The 24,044-nt window shown below is 43.2% G+C and overlaps 1 protein-coding gene across 1 annotated transcript in view; it reads right to left on the bottom strand.

Moving 5' to 3' along the window:
• The window catches only part of RHPN2 (rhophilin Rho GTPase binding protein 2), a 39,542-nt gene extending 15,927 nt beyond the window's left edge, over window positions 1-23,615 (bottom strand). Inside the window, exons 1-5 of the mRNA XM_081963656.1 lie at window positions 23,437-23,615; window positions 9,170-9,285; window positions 8,245-8,373; window positions 4,288-4,363; window positions 1,228-1,305 (exon numbers count right to left, since the gene is read on the bottom strand). Of these exons, the coding sequence (XP_081819782.1) occupies window positions 1,228-1,305; window positions 4,288-4,363; window positions 8,245-8,373; window positions 9,170-9,285; window positions 23,437-23,505 (468 nt within the window). The 5' untranslated portion in view covers window positions 23,506-23,615. The remainder of the gene's footprint in view (window positions 1-1,227; window positions 1,306-4,287; window positions 4,364-8,244; window positions 8,374-9,169; window positions 9,286-23,436) is intronic.
• Between the last annotated feature and the right edge of the window lie 429 nt (window positions 23,616-24,044).

Below are 24,044 nucleotides of genomic sequence, written 5' to 3'. Positions count from 1 at the left end.
GGCCATCTGTGGCTTAATTATAGTATGTTTATTATATAAAATTATTTGTATTATATTTGTATATTTGTATAAATATTTGATAAGGGAGGAGAGCTTGTGGCTTAGAGGTTATTATAACTGCCTAACATGTAAAATAGCCCAAGTTCAAATCCCAGCAAGGGTATGGATAGCTGATGAGAGCTAAATAGCTTGAAATAGATCTATACTAGTCTCTCTTTATTTATTTATCAGCAAAAAATTATATTATTTTTATACACACACACACACACACACACACACATATACACACACACACTGGTAGTTCTTGACTTACAACCTCAATTGAGCCCAACATTTCTGTTGCTAAGCGAGACAGTTGTTAAGTGAATTTTGCTCCATTTCAACACCTTCCTTGGCCCGGTTGTTCAGTGAATCAGTGCAGCTGTTAATTTAGTAATATGGCTGTTAAGTGAATCCGGCTTCCCCATTGACTTTGCTTGTCACAAGGTCGCAAAGTGTGATCCCATGGCATTAGAACACTGCAACCGTCATAAATATGAGTCAGTTGCCAAGAGTCTGAATTTTGATCATGTGACCATGCATGGCTGCTGCAATGGTTGTAAGCATGAAAAACTGAACGGGCACTAAAAGGACTGTTGTAAGTGAAGCTACCTCTGTCTGTGTGTGTGTGTGTGTGTGTGTGTGTGTATTCATTCATTCATTCATTCATTCATTCATTCATTCATTTTCAATTAACATCTCTATTAAATGATTTATACAATCCTAGATGTTTTCTTCTTGTTCAAATTATGATCTTATGATCTTTTCTTCTTCAGATTATGATTTTAGTACGTTCAAAACAGTTGTTTTTGAGTACAGCACTGCTGTTTCCCATTCAAAACCAAATTTTGGGTGCTGAAAAGTTTGTTTTCAGCTATCAAGGTCAAAAGAGCCTCAAAGGGAAAAGTGAGGAGAAATAATAATCATTTATTTGCGTATTAAATTTGTATGCCACCTGGCTCCCAATGATTATGGGTGGTTTACAACAAATAAAACCATTGTAACAAAATTAATTAAAGAGAAAGGAAGGGGAGGAGAAGGAGTGGTGACCTGAAAACTAAATGCACTAGAGATTGGGACTGTATTTCCCTTTTATTATGTTTAATTAAAATGAAAATAAAATAGGGACAGGCTCTTCCCCTCCCTCCCCCAAGACTGTAAATCAAACAGGGCCTTCTCAAAACTTACTTGTCTTAAATCCATAAGATCTGCAATTTCATTTTCATATTCTGTACCATCTTCACCATAGTGTTCCAGAATAAAGTCCTGAAAATAATTAAAACAATCCATTAAAATAATATTTTTTTTAAAGTCTCCAAATTGCCTATTTGTTTCATTCAAGCTCAGACAAATTAAAATATCCAACATTCTGCCAAGAGCAACTGAAGAAATCTACCCAAAAGATTTATCCAGAATGATAGCTGGAGTTGAGAAGATGAATTTATATACAAAACTGAGTTTCTTAGAAATATTCTATTCCATTAAAGATCTTAGCGCTGTATACCCTCAAACTTGATTTAAACATCGGGACAACCACTGCTGCTTTTTTATGAGAATCATGTCAGAGAATAAACCTGTTTCTGAATGCAACAGAGAAGACAGAAAATTGAAGAGCTTACATTGGAAAAATATATCTTATTCTATAACCTGATATTGGAAACGTTTCCATATCCAAAGGCATCACAATGATTTGTTTTAAAAGTCTCATGCTGGATGTCATAAAATTTCCCAGGGAATTTACACGGCAAAGTTTATGGGAAGCTAGGTTCCTAAACTTTAGAACAAGGGTTAGCAACCTGTGGCTCTGGAGCCGCATGTGGCTCTTTCATCCCTCTGCTGCGGCTCCCTGTTGGCTCCACAATTGATAGGGTTAGGGCTTTTGGTTAGGACAAATAGAGGAAAAGAACACCGTGCTAGGAGGAGACTGGTGGGGGAACCGGATTTCTGGTTGGCAGAGGAAAACCGACGTCACACTAGGAGGAGACTCTATCGTGAGGGAATTGGACTTCCGGCCATCTCCAGAATTGGAGGTTAGGACCTTTGTGGCTCTTTGAGTGTTTAAGCTGCCGAGCCCTGCCCTACAATGTAAGCTGTGAATGAAATGTGTATTTTCTTCCACCCAAGCCAAGATGAGACTATCTCATCAATATAGAGAATAAACTGAACCGTGTTTACACTGTTCTGCTCATGTGACTTGATGCTCTTTCGATCTGATCAACCAAGCTATTCCTTAGGTTCTTATAGATATTCTGATTTGTAGCCTATCTGGCCTGCAAACTCTGCCCACAGCCTGCAGTTCAATCCTGACGGGGCTCAAGGGTGACTCAGCCTTCCATCCTTCCAGAGATCAGTAAAAGGAGGACCCAGATGGTTGAGGGCAAAAGGCAAATAATGCTTACATTGTAAACTGCCCAGAGAGTGCTGTAAATCACTAATGGACAATATGTCAGGGGTGTCAAACTCGATGTCATTGAGGGCCGCATCAGGGTCGTGTTTGACCTCGGGGGTGGGGGTCAGGGTGGGTGTGGCCAGGGTGGGCATAGCCAGCTTGATATCACTTTTGTCAGGGGCATCTGTGGCGGCCCAAGTGTTCTGTTTTTGGCTGCGACTGCCTCCTGCAACCTCTGTCAGCAAAAATGGAGCCCCGCTTTTGCTAGCACAGGCACCACTGGTCGGTTCTTTGCTGTTTCCGAGGTGGCCCCGTGGGTCAGATCTAAGTATCCCGTAGGCTGGATCCGGCCCCCGGGTCTTGATTTGACCCCTCTGGTCTGAGTGCTATTGCTATTGTACTGAAATTCCTTGGCATGAGTGTTCCTTAACACCTTCCAGCTGTTGTTGAACGCCAACTCTCAGAATTTCCCAACCAAGATGGTCATTGATGAAAATTCTAGAGTTGACAAACGTTGTTTACCTCCACGATTGGCCAGGTAAAAGGGGGTCACCTCAAATTCCAAAGTCTGCTGGACTTGTTTGCTGCTAGGACCGATGACTGGCAGGCCTGTCCTGCCATTAGGAGAAGGACGCTCAAAGGGTTTGATCTACCCTTTAGCAAACTAGCTTCCACAGCTAATTTTGACACTTCCTGGCCCTTCTCAAAAAAAAAAGGCTGCTGGACTTTAGATCTCTTTCATCACAAAGCACAAAGTTTTGGTGTGATCTCTGATTTTTAAAAGCAGAGGAGAGGATTAGGGGGTAGAATCCAAAGGATAAAGTCCGTAAGTCAGACACATCCAGCAGTTAGGGGAGAGGGAACGCATTGAGAAAGAACTAATTTTATGCGCAGTATATAAATATTTGCGTAGCTACCGGTCAGCAGCTTCTGGATAAATCTAACAACAACAACGAAAGAGTTTTGAAATACAAAAAAGCAATTTTAAGGAAAAGGAATTCCTATGAAGCTCTACCTCTCTGTACAAATTAAATCTGATCCAGTTTCTATTGTAATTTGTTAGTTATTTTATTCCTAGGAGTAAGCTTAAGAAGAGAGCTATTTTCAGCAGAAAATTGGCAATTTCCTTTTTTTAAAAAAGCAATTATTTCCTTTCCTGTCCTTTTTATTGGTAAAGTAAGATAAAGGTAAAGGTTCCCTTTGCACATATGTGCTAGTCATTTCCAACTCTAAAGGGCGGTGCTCATCTCCATTTCAAAGCCGAAGAGCCAGCGCTGTCCGAAGACGTCTCCGTGGTCATGTGGCCGGCATGACTCAATGCCGAAGAAGCACAGAACGCTGTTCCCTTCCCACCAAAGGTGGTTCCTATTTTTTCTACTTGCATTTTTTACCTGCTTTTGAACTGCTAGGTTGGCAGAAGCTGGGACAAGTAACGGGAGCTCACTCCATTACGCGGTGCTAGGGATTCAAACCGCCGAACATCTGACCTTTCTGGCTGACAAGCTCAGCGTGTTAGCCAGAGGTGAGTTGCTGTTGGTTCAGCCAAACCGATAGTGGAATTCAGGCCTGAATTCAGGCAGAACAGGCAGCGACCCAGGCTTGCCACGCCCCAGAACTGTCGCTTGGCCAGCACCATTTTGGATTTTGGAGACTGCGCGTGTGCAGTTCACTGTAAATTGTTCTGAGCATGTGCGCAGAACAATTTACATTGAAGAGCACATGCATACGTTACATGCTGGTTGCAAACTGGCAGTAACCCAACCCTGGTCTTAGCCGCTGAGCCATTCCGTCCCTTTTAGTGTTACTTATGAGCAAAAAGCCATAATTCCTTTAGCGCTGCTGCTTGGGGGAAAAAATACCTTGAGGGGTCCTGCGAAGTCCACATCTTTTGTCTCTTTCAGGCCAAGAGGTATCAGCGGGATGCTAAACGTTTCCCTGCGTTAAAAGAGGAAATCTACATTAACATCTTTGATTTATACGCCAATGTGGCGGAGAGTTGGTGGCTGACAAATTGCTTTTACAATATAAACGCCTTCATTTGGACTTCCTCATCCGACTCAACATAGGGAACGGGACACACCTGTTCCTTGTGGCTTAAAGAACACAACTTTTCCAGGCTAAAGGCCGCGCTTGACCTTTGACTGGCATGGTGGAGACCACACTCCGAAAGGTATGAGCTCCTGATGGAGAATAAAGTAAAAGCAGGCTTAAAACTCAGACAAACTCAGAAAAATACATTCCAATAAGGACATGCACTTCGTGCTACCCTTCCTTGTGATTTAGTCACGCTTTGCTGTCGTCACCAATATTCACAAGCCTCGAAGGCAACTTTTGCAAACGTTCTTGGAGCCATCGCAAAAATTTGGGGGCTAGGTGTAACCTGGGGCCACTTCCCACTGCCCCATGTTTAAAAAGCTGGAGCTAATTAAACTATAACCTGGAGTCAGCATATCTAAGATAAAAGGATTTCTATATATCCTCCCAGAGTTTATAGCTTTGTTTACCTGCCTACTCCTTGTATCCTGCAAGTTAGTTATTTAGTTTACAGATATCTTCTCCAACTCCCCAGAAAAATCACTGGACTGTAGGCACTCAAGACTTAAATTTGCCAGTGGAAATACTCACAGGAAAGGGAAATGACCAATTACGGTGAGGTGGACTTAGGAAGATGGCCAATCACAACAAGGATGAGGAGCATAATGATCAATTAAGCATGGACAGCAGGAGTAACTGAGCCCTGGAGACTTCTGGTTCTCCAAAGACATGGAGTAGCCTCAAACAGCAAAGAGTAGTCAGGCTACTAGAAGGAGTATGCCTGGAATATATTCAAAGTCAACCATCTTTAAGTAGTCTTTGGTAAGAAGTAAGCACCGATCACTTATCTTGCCTCTTAGGAAAGCATTCCACATACCAGGGGAATGGATAACTTTAGGACTAGTGGACTTCAACGTCCAGAATTCCCTAGCCAGCATAGGGAATTGTGGGAGTTGAAGTCCACAGGTCTTAAACGTAGCTAAGGTTGGACACCCCTTAGCACCACATACTAAGAGTTCCAACTGGTCTAGCAAAAATAAGCAGAGATTCTAAGCATAAAACCATCGCCATCTTTTGCCCCGGAATATTAATTCATTCCAGCATAATGTTGCCCTTCCACTATTTTCTCCTGGTCCTTCTTCGCCATTGGCAGGAAGAAACCTAAAAGCCATCTCAACAGGAGCAATCTACTGCCAGAGTATTATTTTGAGGAAGCCTGCATGTGAAGGGAACCAAAAAGCAGAAACAAAGCTTTCCCTTGGATTTTCAATGTCCTTCTCATGATCATTTTTAGGAAGCTGCCAAGGCTTGTTACATAGCTTTCTAAGGCCACCAGTGCTCCTGCCAACACTCGAGATGAATGTAGAGGGGCATTCCGTTCCTCCTGCTGACTCCCCGTGCCAAACTCCCGGGGAGAAAAATAGTAGACCTCCGTCTTCTAAATATTCAACCAAGGCAACTCACAACCAAACAGACAGCACCAAGGACCTACAAATATTCTCCTTTATCGGCAAATATTGGCAAAATATTGAAAACGTAAATCTCTGGATGCATTAATGTACCAATTATGATCAATAGATGGGTTAAAGTCCCAGTGACAGCTGTTGTGGCCCGATAACAGCCAGTGGAGCTGGCAGCCGATTCGGACAGTGAGAAGGTTGGGGAGGAACATGGGCCAGTCCTGGGGTCTGGGAAAGGTTCTGATGAAGGATCTGTGTCAGAGGCAGAGAGGGGGCCAGAGCCATATGACAATTATCAGCTGGTCTCAATGAGGCAGACGAACAGCTGGAGCCTATTCCCAGTGCACGTGTGTGCAGAGTTGCCAGACAAAGGGAACAACTAAAGAACTGGGGGCGACTTGGGAATAAGGCCAAACTATGAATGGATCCTCCCTGAGGAAATAAAAGAGGGGCGAAAGGGGAGTGAAGTTGGTTCGTGACTCTCCGAGACTCCTTGCCAATTTCTGCAGATATCGGCTGGCAGACCTCCAAGCCAGATAAGGTTCCGTGACCGTAAATCCTCCTTTGAAAGATTTTGCCAGCTGGGAATGAGCAGAATTCGCTGTAAATTAATAAAAGGTTTTTTTTTGCCGGGACAGGCAAAGCCTCAGTCAGAACAACAGCAAGACCCAAGCATATATGTAATACTTAGATCAGGAATTTTTTTTAAAAAAATAAAGTCAACCTTGCATGCATTTGTTCAAAGTAGCACTGTATTCTACTCTAGCAATTGCTTCACGGCTGAGCAATCTTCTTCCCCATAACAACATCCTGTGAGGTCGGTTGGGCAGAGTGACTGGCCCCAGGTCATCCACGAAACTTCCTCGGCTGAAGTTCAACCTGGGTCTCCCCAGGACTAGTTAAACACCTTCACCTATTAAATCACACTAGTCCCTTGAGTCACATCTGTCTTTATTAATTTTAAACCTGGGCATCTACTACGACATGGTGGATTAAAGGCAGGAGAAATCATCTGGGGTGTGTGTGTTAAAATTTAAATTTCCACATGTTGATAAATTCTGTTACCTGCTCTCAAAAGAAAGTATATATCTACCTACACACATACACAACACACAGAGGCAGACACACACATATGAATATTAATCACTGTCCATTTTGAATACATAGCGGAACGAGGAAACGTGAAAGTTCACAAAGTCGATGCACAAAACTGTGACTGAATAGATGTTCTGCTTCGGATACCTCAAAGCTTCCTCTCAGAAGGTAACAAGGAAAACAGGTTGTGAAGAGGATGTGTAGCGACAGTACTGCGAACCCTGCTCAAGCAGCGTTTATATGCTATGTCTTGATCAGGGGTGTCAAACTCAAGGTCCGGTGATTGGATCTGGCCCACAGGCCCACGCTAGACACAGCAAAGAAACAGCCCGTGGTGCCTCTGCCAGCAAAAATTGAGTTCGAGCGGGCTGCAGAGATGGGTTCCTACTGGTTCGGACCAGTTCGGCTAAACCGATAGTAATTTGGCGGCCTGGGTCGCTGGAACCGGCAGCGACCCAGGCCTGCCATGCCCCTGAATTGAGTCTCTCGGTGGCGCCATCTTGTTTTTGCCTTCTGCACATGCGCAGAGCAATTTTTGTTGCACTGCATGCGTGGGCATGCGTAGCGTCCCAGAGCAAACTGGCAGTAGTGGCAGCCAGAACCCACCCGTGCCTCTCAGGCTCTGTTTTCGGCTGTGATGGACTCTTGCTGCCTCTGCCAGTGAAAATGGAGCTCGGGGCTGCATGCAGGAGGGCGGCAGGAGGCCGTCGCAGCTGAAAATGGAGTCTGGAGCCCCTTTTCACTGGCAAAACGTTTGGGCCCCCACAGACGCCCCGACATGAGTGATGTCAAGCTGGCCATGCCCCCCCCCCCAAGGTCAAACACAACCCTGATGTGGCCCTCAATGAAATCAAGTTTGACACCCCTGGTCTTGAGGATATGCGCCCTCTGTTTTTCCTGTTTGCTTCCAGCTGCTTAAAATAAGGCGGATGGATTGCCTCTGCCATCCTCACTGCCTGCCATCCAAACCACCTCTTTGGCAGTATTAATTACTTCGAATTCTTTTCCCAGAAGCAATTTCAAAGCTCTGCCTTAATCCTTGGGCACAGCAGGGCCATTTCAGTAATACAGTTTGTTCTTTTGTTGTTGTTCTCTCTCTCTCTTTTTTTTAATAAAGATTCTTTCTTCAGTTTTACATTCTTTGGCTCGTTTGTTTTTGCATCCGTTAGCAAAAAGAAGAAGACAGCATCACTGCAATCAAGTCCCACCCACCCCCGCTTCACTTACTCCGTGTTCTGGTACACCTCCACAGAGATATTGAGCCCTTCCAACTCTTCCTTAAGGATCTGCAGGTTGGAATTGACGTAGCTGAGTTCCAGCAACACCTGGTTGCGCACTTTGGGGCTGGTTGACGCACTGCCAAAGGGGAAAAAAATGTTTAGAAAAACAATCATTTAATAAAGCAGCCCCCAGGAGAAAGAGTTGGCAAAACAGCTCAGTTCAAATTGGATCTGACCGAGAAGGAGGCTCAGCAGAAGCACCTCACTGAGGACTATGAGCATAGGCTTTCCAAGCAGAGGGAAGACCTGCAGAAGTGCAAGGCCAGCTACTGGCTCCTGGAGGCACAGTGGGCTGAGATGGTCAGCCAGTTCCAGGCCATGATGCAGTCCCACTGGAACAAGGCCCTCCGGCTCTTTGCCACCAGCGGCACTTCCCTCCAGCCTTCGTCCAAAGCCCCCCACCAGGAGGCTGAAGCAGACCTCAAGTCGGAATTTCATACCCCCTCCAACCCACACCAAAAGACCCCGAAGGGAGAGACTCCCTGCAGCAACGCAAACATTCATTGCACGTATCTGGCCCAGGGGCCGTAGTTTGAGGACCCCTAATTTAGTGCAATATAAAAATTGCAAATTTCCCAAATTTTTCTGGGGACTGCCAAACTTTTCTTACAGATCACCAGCTGGGGACCGCTGATATAGAAAGAGAAGCAGGAGAAAGCTGGTGGAGCAAGCAGACCCTCTCCTTTGAAGGGGAACAGGGAAAACATTATGTAAATCGGCATGCCAAGCTCGGGTCTTCTATTTATTCTCAATAAGGTGTTGGAGCGAACGAGCTGCTGGCTGGGAAGTGAGAGGCTGTTCCTGTTGAGAAGGGACAAAGGCTGCATTTTGTGACTGTGGGCAGAAAGGGGAGGGAACTCGTGGGAACATACCGGAGGAGGTTTTCTGCGCCAGCTCTCATCCTCACCGCTTTCAGAATCTGCTGGTTCAGGATAGCTCTCCGATTTTGCAATTTGCTCCGCCCGGTTTCCGCAAGGGGGTTGCATCCCTGAATAATAGAAAATATATCCTTTAGCCTATATATCGCCAAGATACTCTCAATGTTACACGGGAAAAGACCCGAATACGCCAAGACCTGCATACCTGTACCCATGAAAATCTACAAAAACATATATATATATATACACACATACACATGCACGCATACATACTACATACATACATATACACACATGTTGTAATATTTTACCTGTAAATGACTTTTTCTGTTTTAATCGCAATAATACGTGCGCGAACAATCGCTTTAAACTCAATGTTAAATCGTTCTAAACTTGACTGTAAACAATATGATTTCTGTAACAGAGTTATCAAAGTCTGGAATGCCCTACCTGATTCAGTTTTCTCAGCTACAAACTTTCACACTTTCAGTTGCAAATTGACTTCCATGGACCTCACTTCATACTTAAGTGGTCAGTAGAGGGGGCGTGCATAAGTACCCTAATATGCCTATTGTCCCTGTCATTGTATTTTTATTTCTTTTACTTTTCTTCTCGTTTTTGTTTGACAAATTCCAATAAATTAATTAATGAATTAAATTACATTTTAAAAGGACAGAACGAAAGAAAGAAAGAAAGAAAGAAAGAAAGAAAGAAAGAAAGAAAGAAAGAAAGAAAGGTTTATGCCCCCCCCAAATAAAGCCCATCTCTCTGCATTTTAGAAATGAAACTTTGAAAAGAATAAAACTTTGATTCTGGTTTTTACAGATTTGATTGATAGATTCTTGTAGAAATGACTGCTTTATACTATTATGGCAAAACCAAAAGTTGTGATTGTCGTTAACACCCTATTCTACTGTAATAGATAAGTTGGAAGTCAATGCTTGTTTATCTTTCCCTACCCTTTCTCACTTTTCTCTGCTCTTTCCCTCTCCCTCTCCCTGACCTCTTATTTGCTTTCCTATTTTGTATTTTATAACACTTTATAACCTAATAAAACATATTCAGAATGAGAAGTGGCTGAGTTCATGCAGAAAAATAGTTCTCCACCTTCTTGAGAAAGAAGATGTGACAAGGGAACGTGACCAGGGAGGGGGATTATTACTATCCCCTCTTATTGGTATCATTATTAGAATCATTATTACTCTCTTGCTTTGCATGTACACTGAGAGCATTTGAGCCGGAGACAAATTTCTTGTGTGCTAAATCAAACTCACCCAATAAAGTATTCTATTTTATGATGACCCATTTTCGAAGTTCTACCAGCCATGTCCACATACCCCTGCACATGCTGCCTTGATGGACTGTCTCACAAAGATTGCGTTTTCACATCTCATTAAACAAAGTTGAATTTCAGCACTTGGCACCGAATTATAAACCCGCATTGGCTGAATGTACTCCTTGTGTTGTGCCATAAACATGGTACACAAAGTGCAACGATTAGCACATCGCAATTATGTCAGTACCAACAAAACCACGATGAGGCTAAGCTAAATGCAGCCCCCGTTGCCAGCAAACTGGCCCATCACATCCAGTCTTCAAGATCTGGAAATCCTCAAAATTACTCATACGTAATTTAAGATGACAGGGATTGAACCTGTGAGACTCTTTAAACAAGCCACATCCTGAAAACTGACCTGTGGGCTGTAGTCCTTCACAAGGAAGGGTTGCCTTCAAATGACCTGGTATTTCGTTTCATTCAAGAGATGCTATCAAACCACACAGCCATACCACAAATCGCCTTTTATTGTGTTTTTCATCAGTCAGAGTAGAAACAGATCAAAACAGCAGATAGTTGTCCTCACTTCTCAAAAAAACAAACAAACAAAAAAACCCCTCTATCCAAATGTAAGGCTGTCACCCTGGTATGTGAGAATATTTCACTTTTATGTCGTGGTTCAATCCACGGAATTCCAAGCATTCCCCCCGCCCCCCAGCCCAGGATATCTGAATATCTGAAAGCCTAAAAGCCTCACAAAGACACCATAATGGCCAAAGTTGTTGGGAGGGATTTCCTTAAGTTTCTTTTGGAAAAGAAACTTAGGTAAAAAGCCTTATCTTCATTCATGACAAGATCTCACACAAAGAAAACTAGGAGATGTTGCATTTCTTCTGTGTGTGTTTATGTTCATTTTTTTTCTTTTCTTTTCTTTTAAAAAGAGAAACAGATTTATTTTGCGGCTACTTACTTTACCGAAAGATAAGAAATTCAAATATGATTAAGGACTGCAGAACAGGTTAAACAGTTTGCTTAACTAGAACAAACATCATATTGGGGGGCAGTAAAGCTCCAAAATCAAGCAAAGATCAAAAGCCAAGGCCATCAAATCTGGCAGACCCAGAGAGGTCTTCAACACTTGGTTCCAAATATCTAAAAGGCTGCCACAAAGAAGGGTGTGTGTGTGTGTGTCAACCTATTCTCCAAAGCAGCTGAACACAGGGCAAAAAGCAAGGGATGGAAACCAATCAAGGAGAGAAGCAACCTAGGATTAAAGAGAATTTTCCTCGTAGTGAGAACAATTAACCAGTGAAACAGCTTGTCTCCAGAAGTTGTTGGTGCTCCATCACTGGAGGCTTTTAAGAAGTTGAACAACCATTTGTCTGAATGGTATAGGGTTTCCTGCTTGAGCAGGGGGTCAGAGTAGAAGACCTCCAAGATCCCTTCCAACTGTTCTGTTCCGTTCCATTCCAAAGGAGAAATTTCCTGACGGTTAGTCCTTAGATCAGTGGTTCTCAACCTGTGGGTCGGGACCCCTTTACAGGGGTCGCCTAAGACCATCAAAAACACATATTATCGATGGTCTTAGGAACCAAGACACCAATTTTATGGTTGGGGGGGGGGGTCACCACAACATGAGGAACTGTATTAAAGGGTTGCGGTATTGGGAAGGTTGAGCACCACTGCCATAGATCAAAGTGTTGTCCTTGAGTCCTTATTTCTGAACATGTTTCTGATCAGTCTCTACATGGACCATGGACCGTTCTTCAGTTCTTCCCTCATGGTCCCATGACTAGAGAGAGGAGATATTTCTGTTCCTCTTATTACTTGCGTCACTGAAACCCAGAAAGCAGATCAACTTGTTCTTTTGAGGTCACCTGTTTTCTTTTCCAAGCAAGGGAAGGCAAGGAAAGTTGGCCTCAAAAAGGTTTTATGAAAAACACGGATGTCCCTCGAGGTACCTTTGAGAAAAGAACGGGGTTCTGCTTGCATGGAGCCTGGTGTGAGAGAGTTAAATTCTCCATTGGAAGTTAATGACTTGCATTGGAAACCTAGTAAAAGCAGAGCTGGGCAAATATTAACCAGTATATAAAAGGAGACTTCCTGTCCTCCTTAACATTCTCTTGGAGAAAAAGCTGTCCAGTGTCTTAAATGCCTGAAGAATAAGATACGAGTCTGACGTGACAATCTTATTTCTAAGAAATGAACAGTAGAAGCAAGAAAGTTAATGTGGGCCCAGCCAGCCATAAGCATTTAAACTGTTGTTGTTAGTTGCGAAGTCGTGTCCGACCCATCGCGACCGCATGGACAAAGTTCCTCCAGGCCTTCCTGTCCTCTACCATCCTCTGAAATCCATTTAATCTCACGCCTACTTCTTCAGTGACTCCATCCAGCCACCTCATTCTCTGTCATCCCTTCTTCTTTTGCCCTCCATCGTTCCCAGCATGAGGCTCTTCTCCAGTGAGTCCTTCCTTCTCATCAGGTGGCCAAAGTATTTGAGTTTCCTCTTCAGGATCTGGCCTTCTAAAGAGCAGTCAAGGTTGATCTCCTCTAGGACTGACCGATTTGATCGCCTTGCAGTCCAAGGGACTCGCAGGAGTCTTCTCCAGCACTATAGTTCAAAGGTCTCCATTCTTTGGCCCTCAGCCTTACTTATGATCCAACTTTCACAGCCACACATTGCAACTGGGAAAACAATAGCCTTGACTATACGCACTTTTGTTGGCAGGGTGATGTCTCTGCTTTTTACTATGCTGTTTAAATTTGCCATAGCTTTCCTCTCTTAAAAGTGTCTTTTAATTTCATGGCTGCAGTCCCCATCTGTGGTGATCTTGGAGCATTTAAACTACTTGCTTTTTATTTTTTTTTTGGGGGGGGAGTCCAATTTATTTTTTCTTTCTTTTTGGGGACTGGGGGGGGGGCTGGGAGGTGGGTGGGAAAAGAAAGGTCCATGTTGTTGCAGACTTGCATTCGGAAACCAGTCAAGCGGTTGTCTGCAAGCCTTAGAAATCAAAAGATGCTTGGTATTGAAACCTCTACAGTGCCTCAATCAAAAGTCCCAGTTAGCAACTGAACTAAATTGCTAAACAATCAAGATGCCAGCAGCCCACTTTTCAAAACTTCTGATAATGAAACCACCAGAGGGGGAATGAAGAACTAGAATCTCCTGCAGACAATTGAACTGATTGATTCTATTGAAATGTTGATTGATGAAACCAAGGAATGACGGAAATGCAAGAGTACAGTCCATTAGGGTGTGGTTTTTGCAACAGATATGCCAACAGAAAGAAAATTTAGCCTTTCAATGGATGCAGATCTCAATAAATGAATTAAAAAAACCTCCCTAATGTATTATATGGAAAGAATGGAGATGTTTGTGGCCTACCTCAATAAGAAAAAATTTCCTAATGCAACATATTGGAAGAATGGAGTTTGTGGCCTGCCTCAGATCTATTGCATGGAGTATGCTACTCCTTCATCGCTTCTCAAGAAACCTGCTTTCATTTCCCTAGAGCTGCCCTCACTGAATATTAGCATGGCGCATTTACATTTTATTATCTATTACATTCTAGAAACAATTAGTGTTCCTTTAACAAAAGGGCAACAACATTTTGGGGGGGACAGGACTGCACCTGACCTTTGAATCAAATACTGGAGAATTTGGCAGAGCAAAGACAAACATGAAGCCGAACAGAGTGACCTGCAGCAAGGTATCATTAAATATAGTCAAGAGGGTTAATTTATCAAGTCTTCCCTCCTTGCCGCATTAAAAATAAGAATCTGGGCTCCGTCTCTAGAGGCTTCGGTGAAGCTGCATACAATTCTAGGGCTGCAGCCTACACCTCACAGGCTTAATATGTAATTTGAGTGCCACAATTACAGAGGCAATTCCCCATCTCCATGACCTACTGTCTTTCACTGCTTTAACAATCCAACCCATTTGGCTAAAGGATGTCTGGAAAAACCATTTCCCCCCCCTGCAAGCTGTCCTCAAAAGGTGAAAGAGACTTTTAGTTGCCAGGGTGCGGTCAATCAAGCCCCAGTAAATCATCTTAGTGAGCAATTATTGAGTTCCGTCATCTGCACCTCTGTAAGTGCCTGTTTTGGTTCTGCAACCCAATAAGACAAACACAGACTTCGGAGGATAATCAGAATTGCAGAAAAAAAAATTACTGCCAACCTGCCTTCCATTGAGGACCTGTACACTGCACGAGTCAAAAAGAGGGCTGTGAAAATATTTGACTATCAATAGTCAATATTTGACTGTGACTATCATTAAGAGTTGTACCTTATCATTCGTGAGGAATGTATCTTGTCTTTTTATGTACACTGAGAGCATATGGGCCAAAGACAAATTCCTTCTGTGTCCAATCACACTTGGCCAATAAAGAATTCTATTTGGAGTGTTCAGTGGCTTTTATATTTGTGCATCTGGATACCTTGGGCCAAGACATTTCATTGCTTCAGCTTTGAAAAGGAGGAAGCTCCCCAAATGTAGCAACACACACAAGCAATTTTTTAAAAACATCAGGGAAACAAGATTATTGAGGTCTTTCTGAGCTCGGTGGTCTTCTTGCAGACGTTTCATTATCAAACTAGGTAACATAAACAAATAGGATTAGGACATTCTTTCCATAGGTAACGGTAAAGATTCCCCTCGCACATATGTGCTAGTCGTTCCCAACTCTAGGGGGCGGTGCTCATCTCCGTTTGAAAGCCGAAGAGCCAGCACTGTCCGAAGACATCTCCGTGGTCATGTGGCCGACATGACTAAACGCGGAAGGTGCACGGAACACTGTTACCTTCCCACCAAAGTGGTCCCTATTTTACTACTTGCATTTTTACATGCTTTAGAACTGCTAGGTTGGCAGAAGCTGGGACAAGTAGCGGGAGCTCGCTCTGTTATGTGGTGCTAGGGATTCGAACCTCCAAACTGCCGACCTTTCTGATCAACAAGCTCAGCGTCTTAGCCACTGAGCCACCGCTTATGCTCACACATACATACAGTATACAGTCTATATATTATTGGAAATTTTAAACACCAGAATAAGACTCATACAAATCGATCTAGAGCTGCCCAGCCATGATATTATTCAATGGAAGAAAATGAATATTGTTGCAATAACCAGGCAGAGGGGAAATACCTCCGTCTAGTTGAACGTCAATTTGCTTTCTCCTTAAGCAGTTCTGAATTCCGAAATCAGAGCTCCTGAGCGATAGAAATACATTTCCAAAGGTTTGACTGTTCTGTAGAAAAGGTTATTTGGGCTTGACACCAGCAGGAACTGGGAATGTTTGTGTGTGTGTGTCACTTCATCTGTTGTGTGTTTCAAGAGATAAACCAACAACGGGCAGCATAGCATACATTGGGTTCACAGCAAGATACGGCAAAACTGAAGGTGGATTTTCCCCTGTGGTTTTCGTGACTTCTGTGTTACTGTCTCCCCACCAAAGCAAACAAACGGATTGACACACTAATTGCTTCTCCGAACACAAACAATTGCTTGGAAAACACCCTCTATTCACTTCTTTGCTTCCAAAAGGGGGATTTCTCACATTCTTCCCAAACCCCTGGATTTACATACTTCATCACTCAAAAACTTTAAACAAGGTTCTGGCAGTTCTCTGTCAAGAAATATTCTTGCCGGCCTAAATTAAATCAAGCAAGTGGATTAGATGGACATCCTTCTATTAATGCACTGTTCTGTCATTACGGTAACCCAAGCTTTGGGTCAATAAGGCTGGATTGGCAAAGCTAAGCCAAAACCAAAGGAACCACTTTATTATTTAGAGTGTGTTGCTATCTGAACCCAACCTATGTTTATATCAACTTGGGAATTTAGTAGAACAGGACTTTCTCTGAAGAGTAGAATTTGGGGAGGAAAAATGAGAAAGGACTGTCGGAAGGCACTGAGAACTGTATTTCTCAAACTTCATGAACCGTACTAATCCTATATCCATCTCTTAAAAACTTAAAGATGATACAGGTTTCTGCAAAACCAGTAAGTATGTAGAATAGATTAGTTTCCCCCCCAACTTGGATGCATTCCAGCTGGCAGGACTTCAATTCTCAGAATTCCTCAGCCAGCATGAGAATTCTGAGTCAGGATCTGGGGAAGGCTGACAGGGAAACACTCATAAAGGAAGCTTCTATATAGCCTAAAGCAGCATTTCTCAAACTTGGCAACTTTAAGATGTATGAAGGTCAACTTCCAGAATTCCTCAATCCCCACTAATGGCTGGAGAATTCTGGGAGTTGAAGTCCATCCATCTTAAACTTGCTAAAAGCTTGAGAAAGGCTGCCCTGGAGATGCATGAAGCCAACTTGAAACAGTTCCTTCTTCACCCAGCTCTTTAACAATTTGTATGCATCACTCCCTGCCACAAAATGGAAGGAGTAGCTGCCATCTCAATAAAAATCAGAAATAGTCAAAGGATGGTAGGAAGTTAGCACCCACCCCTCTCCTAGAAGAATGAAATATCCTAGGAAATATTGAAAAGGCAGAATATTATATTTCCCTGGATAAGAAATGGAGAAACATGTTTTTACTGCGCAAGTGAAAAGGAGGGCTGTGAAAATATTTACAGACCCCTCACATCCTTGACATAAATTGTTTCAATTCCTACCCTCAAAACGATGCTATGGAGCACTGCACACCAGAACAAAGAGACACAAGGACAGTTTTTTCCTGGATGCCATCACTCTGCCAAACAACTAATTCCCACAACACTGTCAAATTATACTGTATTACTATTATTCTTCTCATTTCCTAGTACCTATCTCTTTCCTAATACCTATCTCTTTCCACTTATGACTATAACCATGTTGCTTGTATCTTTAAATTGTATATTATTTTATTTGTTTCCTAGTATAATTTGACTGCTTATTAGTATCCTACGACTATCTCTAAATGTTGTAGCTTATGATTCTTGATGAATGTATTCTATTTTATTTTTCTTTATGCACACTGATAGCATCTGCACCACAGACAAATTCCTTGTGTGTCCAATCACACTTGGCCAATAAAGAATTCTATTCTATTCTATTCTATTCTATTCTATTCTATTCTATTCTATTCTATTCTATTCTATTCTATTCTATTCTATTCTACTCTACTCTACTCTACTCCTATTCCTATTCCTACTCTACTCTACTCATGATTCTAAGACCCATCCTTGTAGGCAGGCAGGCAGGCAAGAAAGAAGAAAGGAAGGAGGAAAGGAAAGAAAGAAAGAAAGAAAGGAAGGAAGGCAGATAGCTCATCAATAGAATCAGATAACTTTACTAAGAGAGAAATAATAAAGTCAAAAAAAGAATAAGAGCCAAGAGTGCCCTGAAGGGATGGGCTATTTCTTATCTCATCTACATACATTTGCTTGGCCAAACAATGAGCTATAAATATTTCTACTGCCCTTCTGTTTGCCAATCTTTCTCTTTCCCATCTTACAGCAAACTTAGGGTTGGGTTTTTAATCACCAAGTGAACAATCTGCAGCATTTTCTGGCAACATTTCTCCCCGAGCCCTGTCACAGGAGCGTGACTAATGCCTCAGTGATCTGCTTTATGGACGGGAGTATGAACGCTAAGGTAAACTTAAACTTTGCACCATTGGAAACCTTCCTCTGCATTAATCAGCCTTAAGTATATGTATTTATTCATGAAATAGACAGGGCCACCCATCTGACAGAAAAGTGACTCTGGGCGGTGTGCGCCCAGACAAGACTATAAAACAATTAACACGTTTTAAAAAAACAATTACTGAAACATTTAAAAATCACAAAGGCTGAGAGAGAAGAGCAGATGTTCACAACAATGGAGATATCTCAATATCTCCTGGGGATCCTGGAGCCCTGAAGCTTGATGGCATAGACAGATTTTGAGGGACTTCCAGAAAATCAAGAGGGAGAGAGGCAGCTTTACTTCAGGGCTGGGTGTGTTCATGCATGTCATCATTTTTTCCTCTTGGAGGGGGCCAACTGAGGTGTTGCGGGTACCCTGGAGCCCTGAAGCTTGATGGCATAACCAGATTTTGAGGGACTTCCAGGAAATCAACAGGAGTAGACGCAGTTTTACTTCAGGGCTGGGTGTGTTCATGCATGTCATAATTTTTTCCTCTTGGAGGGGCCAACTGAGGTGTTGTGGGTATGTTCTGAAGTTTGGAAGAGGATTGAGAAGCATAGGAGAAATGTGACGACCCTCTGGCCACTACTCAACCTCCATGGAAAGGTTTTGTTGTAGTTAGTTATGAAGTTGTCTCCAATCCATGCTTTTCCAGGTCAAATTCTAACACAGGAATGTCCTCAACTTACTTACTTTAAAAAAAAACACAAATAACACAAACAGTACATATACAACTGGATATAAAAAAAGAAAGACAAAAGGAAAAAAGCACATATTACAGTGCACCTCCCCCCCCCCCCGAGACCTTTTACCCCTCTTATATTTCTTAGATATACAATATACTCCAATTGTGCCCATATCCCCTCCAAAACAACATATATTCTTGAGGAGGTTTATTCCCTTTGCTTTCCACCAACACTGATTTTATAAAATCCCCCCATATTTCATTATAATTATTTGTCTTCATCATCCCTTTCTAAAGTTTAATTGCTGTTGTTAATTTATCACTTGTTGCCATACTCCAAATGTCATTACACCACTCATTTCTTTGAATATCCTAATTGCGTCCCCAATGTTTAGCCATCACTCACCTAGCTGCCATTATCAAATTCCCAATCAATTCTTTTTTTTTTGGTTCCTTTCGATCAGGGGTGTCCAAACTTGGGAACTTTAAGACTTGTGGACTTCAACGCCCAGAATTCCCCAGCCTAGGTTAATTGTGGTCCTAGGTTTGAGGACTACTTGTATATACATCAGGTCCAGAAGACTGTACTCAAATTCTACATGAGGAAATAAGCTTTTCTGCCCTCAAAGCAGCTGGACTCCAACTTTTTGGACTGTCGGCTGCGAAATGCAATGCTACAAACCACCCTTGCTAGAGAAAAAAATATCGGTTCAGAACCACAGTGGACATATAAGCCATCTGTACATTGGTTCCACTATTTAAAACTCTCCACTTTCTTGGATTATCTAAGGCTAAACTTTCACTTCACCCAATCATCATAACTGGGTGGAGAGTTTAGCCAGGCATGCATGTATATTTACTTGAGAGAGAAAGAGAGAGAAGGAGAAAGATACTCTCACTAATATTTGCACAACTTTCCGCTGAAGTTGAAACCTGTGGATGCCAAGCGCTCTCAAATGAGCTGCCAACCCTGCCAATGTTGTTGTTAGAAGTGCCCTAAATTTAACCTGGTACTCTAATACACAGGCAGAAACTTTGCCAACTTGTAAGCTCTCACCTGAGGCTAACTCCTCTATTGTCACATTCCTAGCTGGCGGAAAATGGAGAATGCAGATCTGACATACCTTATTAGATTTCCTTCCTTTCAAAAGGAGGAGGAGGAGGAGGAGGAGGAGGAGGAGGAGGAGGAGGAGGAGAAGAAGAAGAAGAAGAAGAAGAAGAAGAAGAAGAAGAAGAAGAAGAAGAAGAAGAAGAAGAAGAAGAAGAAGAAGAAGAAGAACAACAACAACAACAACAACAACACCCACCAACAACCCCAAACCCTTGAAACAAAACAATGACAGTTGCCTTGATCCATAAAGGGGAGAAATCCATCCTCAACAGAATCAATAATTGGGGAAAACTTAATTAGGGTTAACCAAGATGGGACCAAAACATGCTTAGCAGTTGTTGAGAACGGTTGCACATCCTTAAGTGTCATAATAAGGCCAACATGACTCCACATATTGCTTTTTTAAAAAAAAAAACAGTTTCCTTTCACTATGGCAGAACATCAGCCTTTCATTAGCGTTTTGTAGCTGAAGGAAATACTTCCATACCACTCTAAAGAAAACAACAGCCCTTCTATCATTAGAAGTTGAGCTTAATCTACGTGAGTCTTGACTTTTTAAACTGAAGTTTGTGATCTACCAGTAGCTTTGATAACCCATCATTATAAGAGTAAATGTCAAGGAATCGGGGAGACAGAGAGCGAGACAGAGGAGAGAGATACAGAGAGAGAGAAAGAGACAGAGGGAGAGACAGAGAGAGAGAGAGAGAGAGAGACAGACAGACAGAGATAGAAACAGAGAGAGAGAGAGACAGAGAGAGACAGACAGACAGAGATCTGATTAACAAATGATTTCTCAAACTCATTAAGCCTTGTTATATCTTATTTGATTTATGGCTCAGAGTGTTCATTACACTTGCTTATAATCCTACAATCTTTCAAAGTTTACATTTTTAAGATGTCAATTCACACAGACTGTTTTATATTTCGGTACCGTACTGTACACCATATACCGAGTGAGATTGGGCGGTTCAGAAATATGAAATATAAAAATAAACAAATAAACACAAGCCCAGCTAAAGTGGCTTCTTCAAACAAATAAACTTTTTGCAGGATCCAATCGGGGACACGTATATTCGCCGTCCTTGCTAAATCAACTTTTTATTATTTTTATTTTTATTTTAAAAAAACTTGTTTTTGTACAACGCATGAACCCAGAGGCAGGCTGAACTGCAATAGCTGAGTTTGTCAAACAACTTGCTCTAAAGCTCTCTCTAATTTTAGTTAGTGGAACAACCCAATGGGTTTGGCTTGAACATTGCAAGTTATCAGTGACTGATTTAGTATGGCTGATAGGAAGCCAAAGGAACAGAAAGTTCACCTATCTTTAGGAAATCCGGTGAAGTCAATTGTTTGCGAGGGATTACAGTTTTTAAAAGGTCTACGATTCTTATCTGGAAGTATATGAAAAGTAGGAAGCAGAAGCTGCTTTGGAAGGAATGTTAAATATACGACACCACCAAGAGCAGAAAAGGCTTCAGCAGAACAGGAAAAATGCCTCATACCGCCCCATTTAGACAAGTGGTTATTTCTACCACTTACACAGAGGTAGCAGATGTGCTGGTTATGTATGAAATGAGCATGCAATGCTACATAATTAAGTTGCACCTACTAACCCCTGTAATGAGCACTTCCTTGCTTTAAAATAGGATTTTACAGAATGGAAGGTAGAAGTTTTAAAAAGAAGTTTTGTATCCTGGGCATTTTGAGAGCATTAGACAATCTGGTGTTTTGTTTTGTTTTTGTTTATCTGCTTGTTTGTTCACATAGCAGACATTTAAAAGTGTGAAGGCACCCACTTCAAACCAAGGGTAGGCCATTTAATTCTGGCAGCATTATTTCCAAAGGCACATGTACACCTTAAGGAAGGAGTTGTTTCTGCTGTAACGTGGAGGTTGTCCAGCTAGAGACCCACCAACAGATATATCCCCCAAATCTGCGACTGCAGCCTCAGAAACCCCTTCAAAAGTTGCCCAGAATTTAATTTTTCCTATGTTCAAAGGCAAAAAGGATTCACCTTATTCATTGCTCACTGAACATTATCAATCCAATTTCAGTGAATGGAATGGTTTCTCTACTTTATGCTGGCCTTTGTCACCTGCAACAACAGGTTGGTGGGACATCAAAGCACAATTTTGCCCCAGCTGACATTAAGGGAAGCTAATGAACTTTGGCCACCTAATGAGAAGGAAGGACTGTCTGGAGAAGAGCCTCATGCCGGGAAAGATTGAGGGCAAAAGAAGAAGAAGGGGACAGCAGAGAATGAAGTGGCTGGATGGAGTCATTGAAGCAGTTGGCGTGAGCTTCAATGGACTCCAGAGATGTTAGAGAATAGGAAGGCTTGAAGGAGCGTTGTCCACGTGGGTCATGGTGGGTTGGACACGGCTTCATGACTAATAACAACAATGAGCTTTACCGAAACGATCTGTTTGGTAGATATTAATCAAACAGTAATTGGGAAACACAATCGTAGATCTTCCCTTATGGATTCAACACATAGGTACTCCCTAAGATGGAGTTCCTGAGTAAATCTAGTTTGAGTAAAACAATATAAAATAAGGCCAGGCTCCCCCCCTCCCCCGCCCCCCAGCCAGGTTCCCAGCAGAGTTTAATGAAATACTAACTGTGGCTGAGAATAAACTGGCTAGGTTCACTATTGGGTTATAGAATTAGCCAGTTTTGCAAGTTCATTCAGTACAGATTTTTTTTTTGAGTTCATTCAATATTGTGCCTTGAACAAGGAGCTGAGAATCAAAGGATCGGGTTGCGCATTGAATTCCCTGATCAAGGCAAGGGAGGCATCCTTTAACCGAGATGGTCTCACAGAAAGCCAACATCTATCCAGAGCCCCTTTCCCACAGAAGACACAAGCATGGCACCACGCAGAAGAAATCACGGTTCCTTCCAGCAAATTCTACCCAGCCCAGATGCCCCTCTACCGCACTGCCCAGTTTATCACCACTGCGCCTATTTCTGATCCATAAATGTACCCTATAGCTTGCAGTTGGCAGCCCCGGCTGGGGTGTGGGAAGGCAGCAGACCCCAAGGGACCAAGGGCATTTCTGGATGGGAGTCTGTGTCTCTCCCCCACCACCACGCTACCATCCTCTCCCCCAATTCGGTTACCACCCACCAGTTTACACGCGTTTCCCCGTTTATACAAGGGGAGAAAACAAACGCAGAAGTTTTCCCGAGATTTTCACGTCGCCAAGAAGGGAGGGGGCTGGAAAGGGGGAGGGGGCGGAGGTAAGCCTTGTCTCTCTGTCGGCTCCTCCGCGGAAGGCAAAACACCGACTCAGCCCCCTCCCCAATTCTCATCTGCCTTTGCCTTCGCATAAAGGAGGCTGCGAATCGGCGGAAAAAATACCTGTTACGCAGGCGAGATTTTTTATTTTTTGCTTTGCTTTGAAAAAGCCCAGTGCCCACCGGACCAGGTGAGAAGAGAATCGGAGCTCTGGGTGGAGTGGAAGCAAAGACCCACCCCGACTCCCGGGAAACCTTGCCAAGAGTCGGTAGACCCCAAGAGAGGAAGAGGCTCCCGCGCCAGGAGGGACCCCTGCCCTGCGCTCACCTTGCGAAAATAGCAGGAGTCTCTCTGGTCCGCGGCCGGACAGCCGGTGGGCATCAGCGTCTCCGTCATCTCCAATGGCTGGTTGGGGGCCCGGGACTGGATTCGCTCGCTGCCTCCGTAGCCAACTCAGCAGTCAGCCCTCGCCTCGCTTGAGCGCCCCGGCGCAGCACCAACTGCGATCTCGCTCCTCTGCGGGCTCCGCTCCCGTTGCGCATCGCTCCTCCCTTCTACCTGGGAACCCCGCGGGGGTGGAGAAGGAGGAGGAGGAGGAAGCGCTTCCTTGGGCTGGTGCCTTGTGGATTCGGGCCGAGGTCCCTCCCAGCAGCGGCTGTGCAAAGAATCAGAATCAGACTAGAGCTGGAAGGAAGTCCAGTTGCCTCTTGAAAACAAAGCACCTTTGGGACACCCATGACCTGGACGACTGAGAATCTCCATAGACATTTAGCTGGAAGGGTCCTTAGAGGTCTTCTAGTCCAACCTGGCGCTGCATCAGGAGACCCTGTATCATTTCAGACAAGTGGCTGTCGGTCTCTTCTTAAAAACCTCCAGTGATGAAGCACCCACAACTTCTAGTGGCCAGCTGTTCCACTGGTTAATTGACCTCACTG

This window comes from Natrix helvetica, assembly GCF_964273705.1.
Source record: "Natrix helvetica genome assembly, chromosome: 10".
In the NCBI taxonomy this organism is placed as follows: Eukaryota; Metazoa; Chordata; class Lepidosauria; order Squamata; family Natricidae; genus Natrix; species Natrix helvetica.
This window is presented reverse-complemented; position numbering and strand designations above follow the sequence as displayed.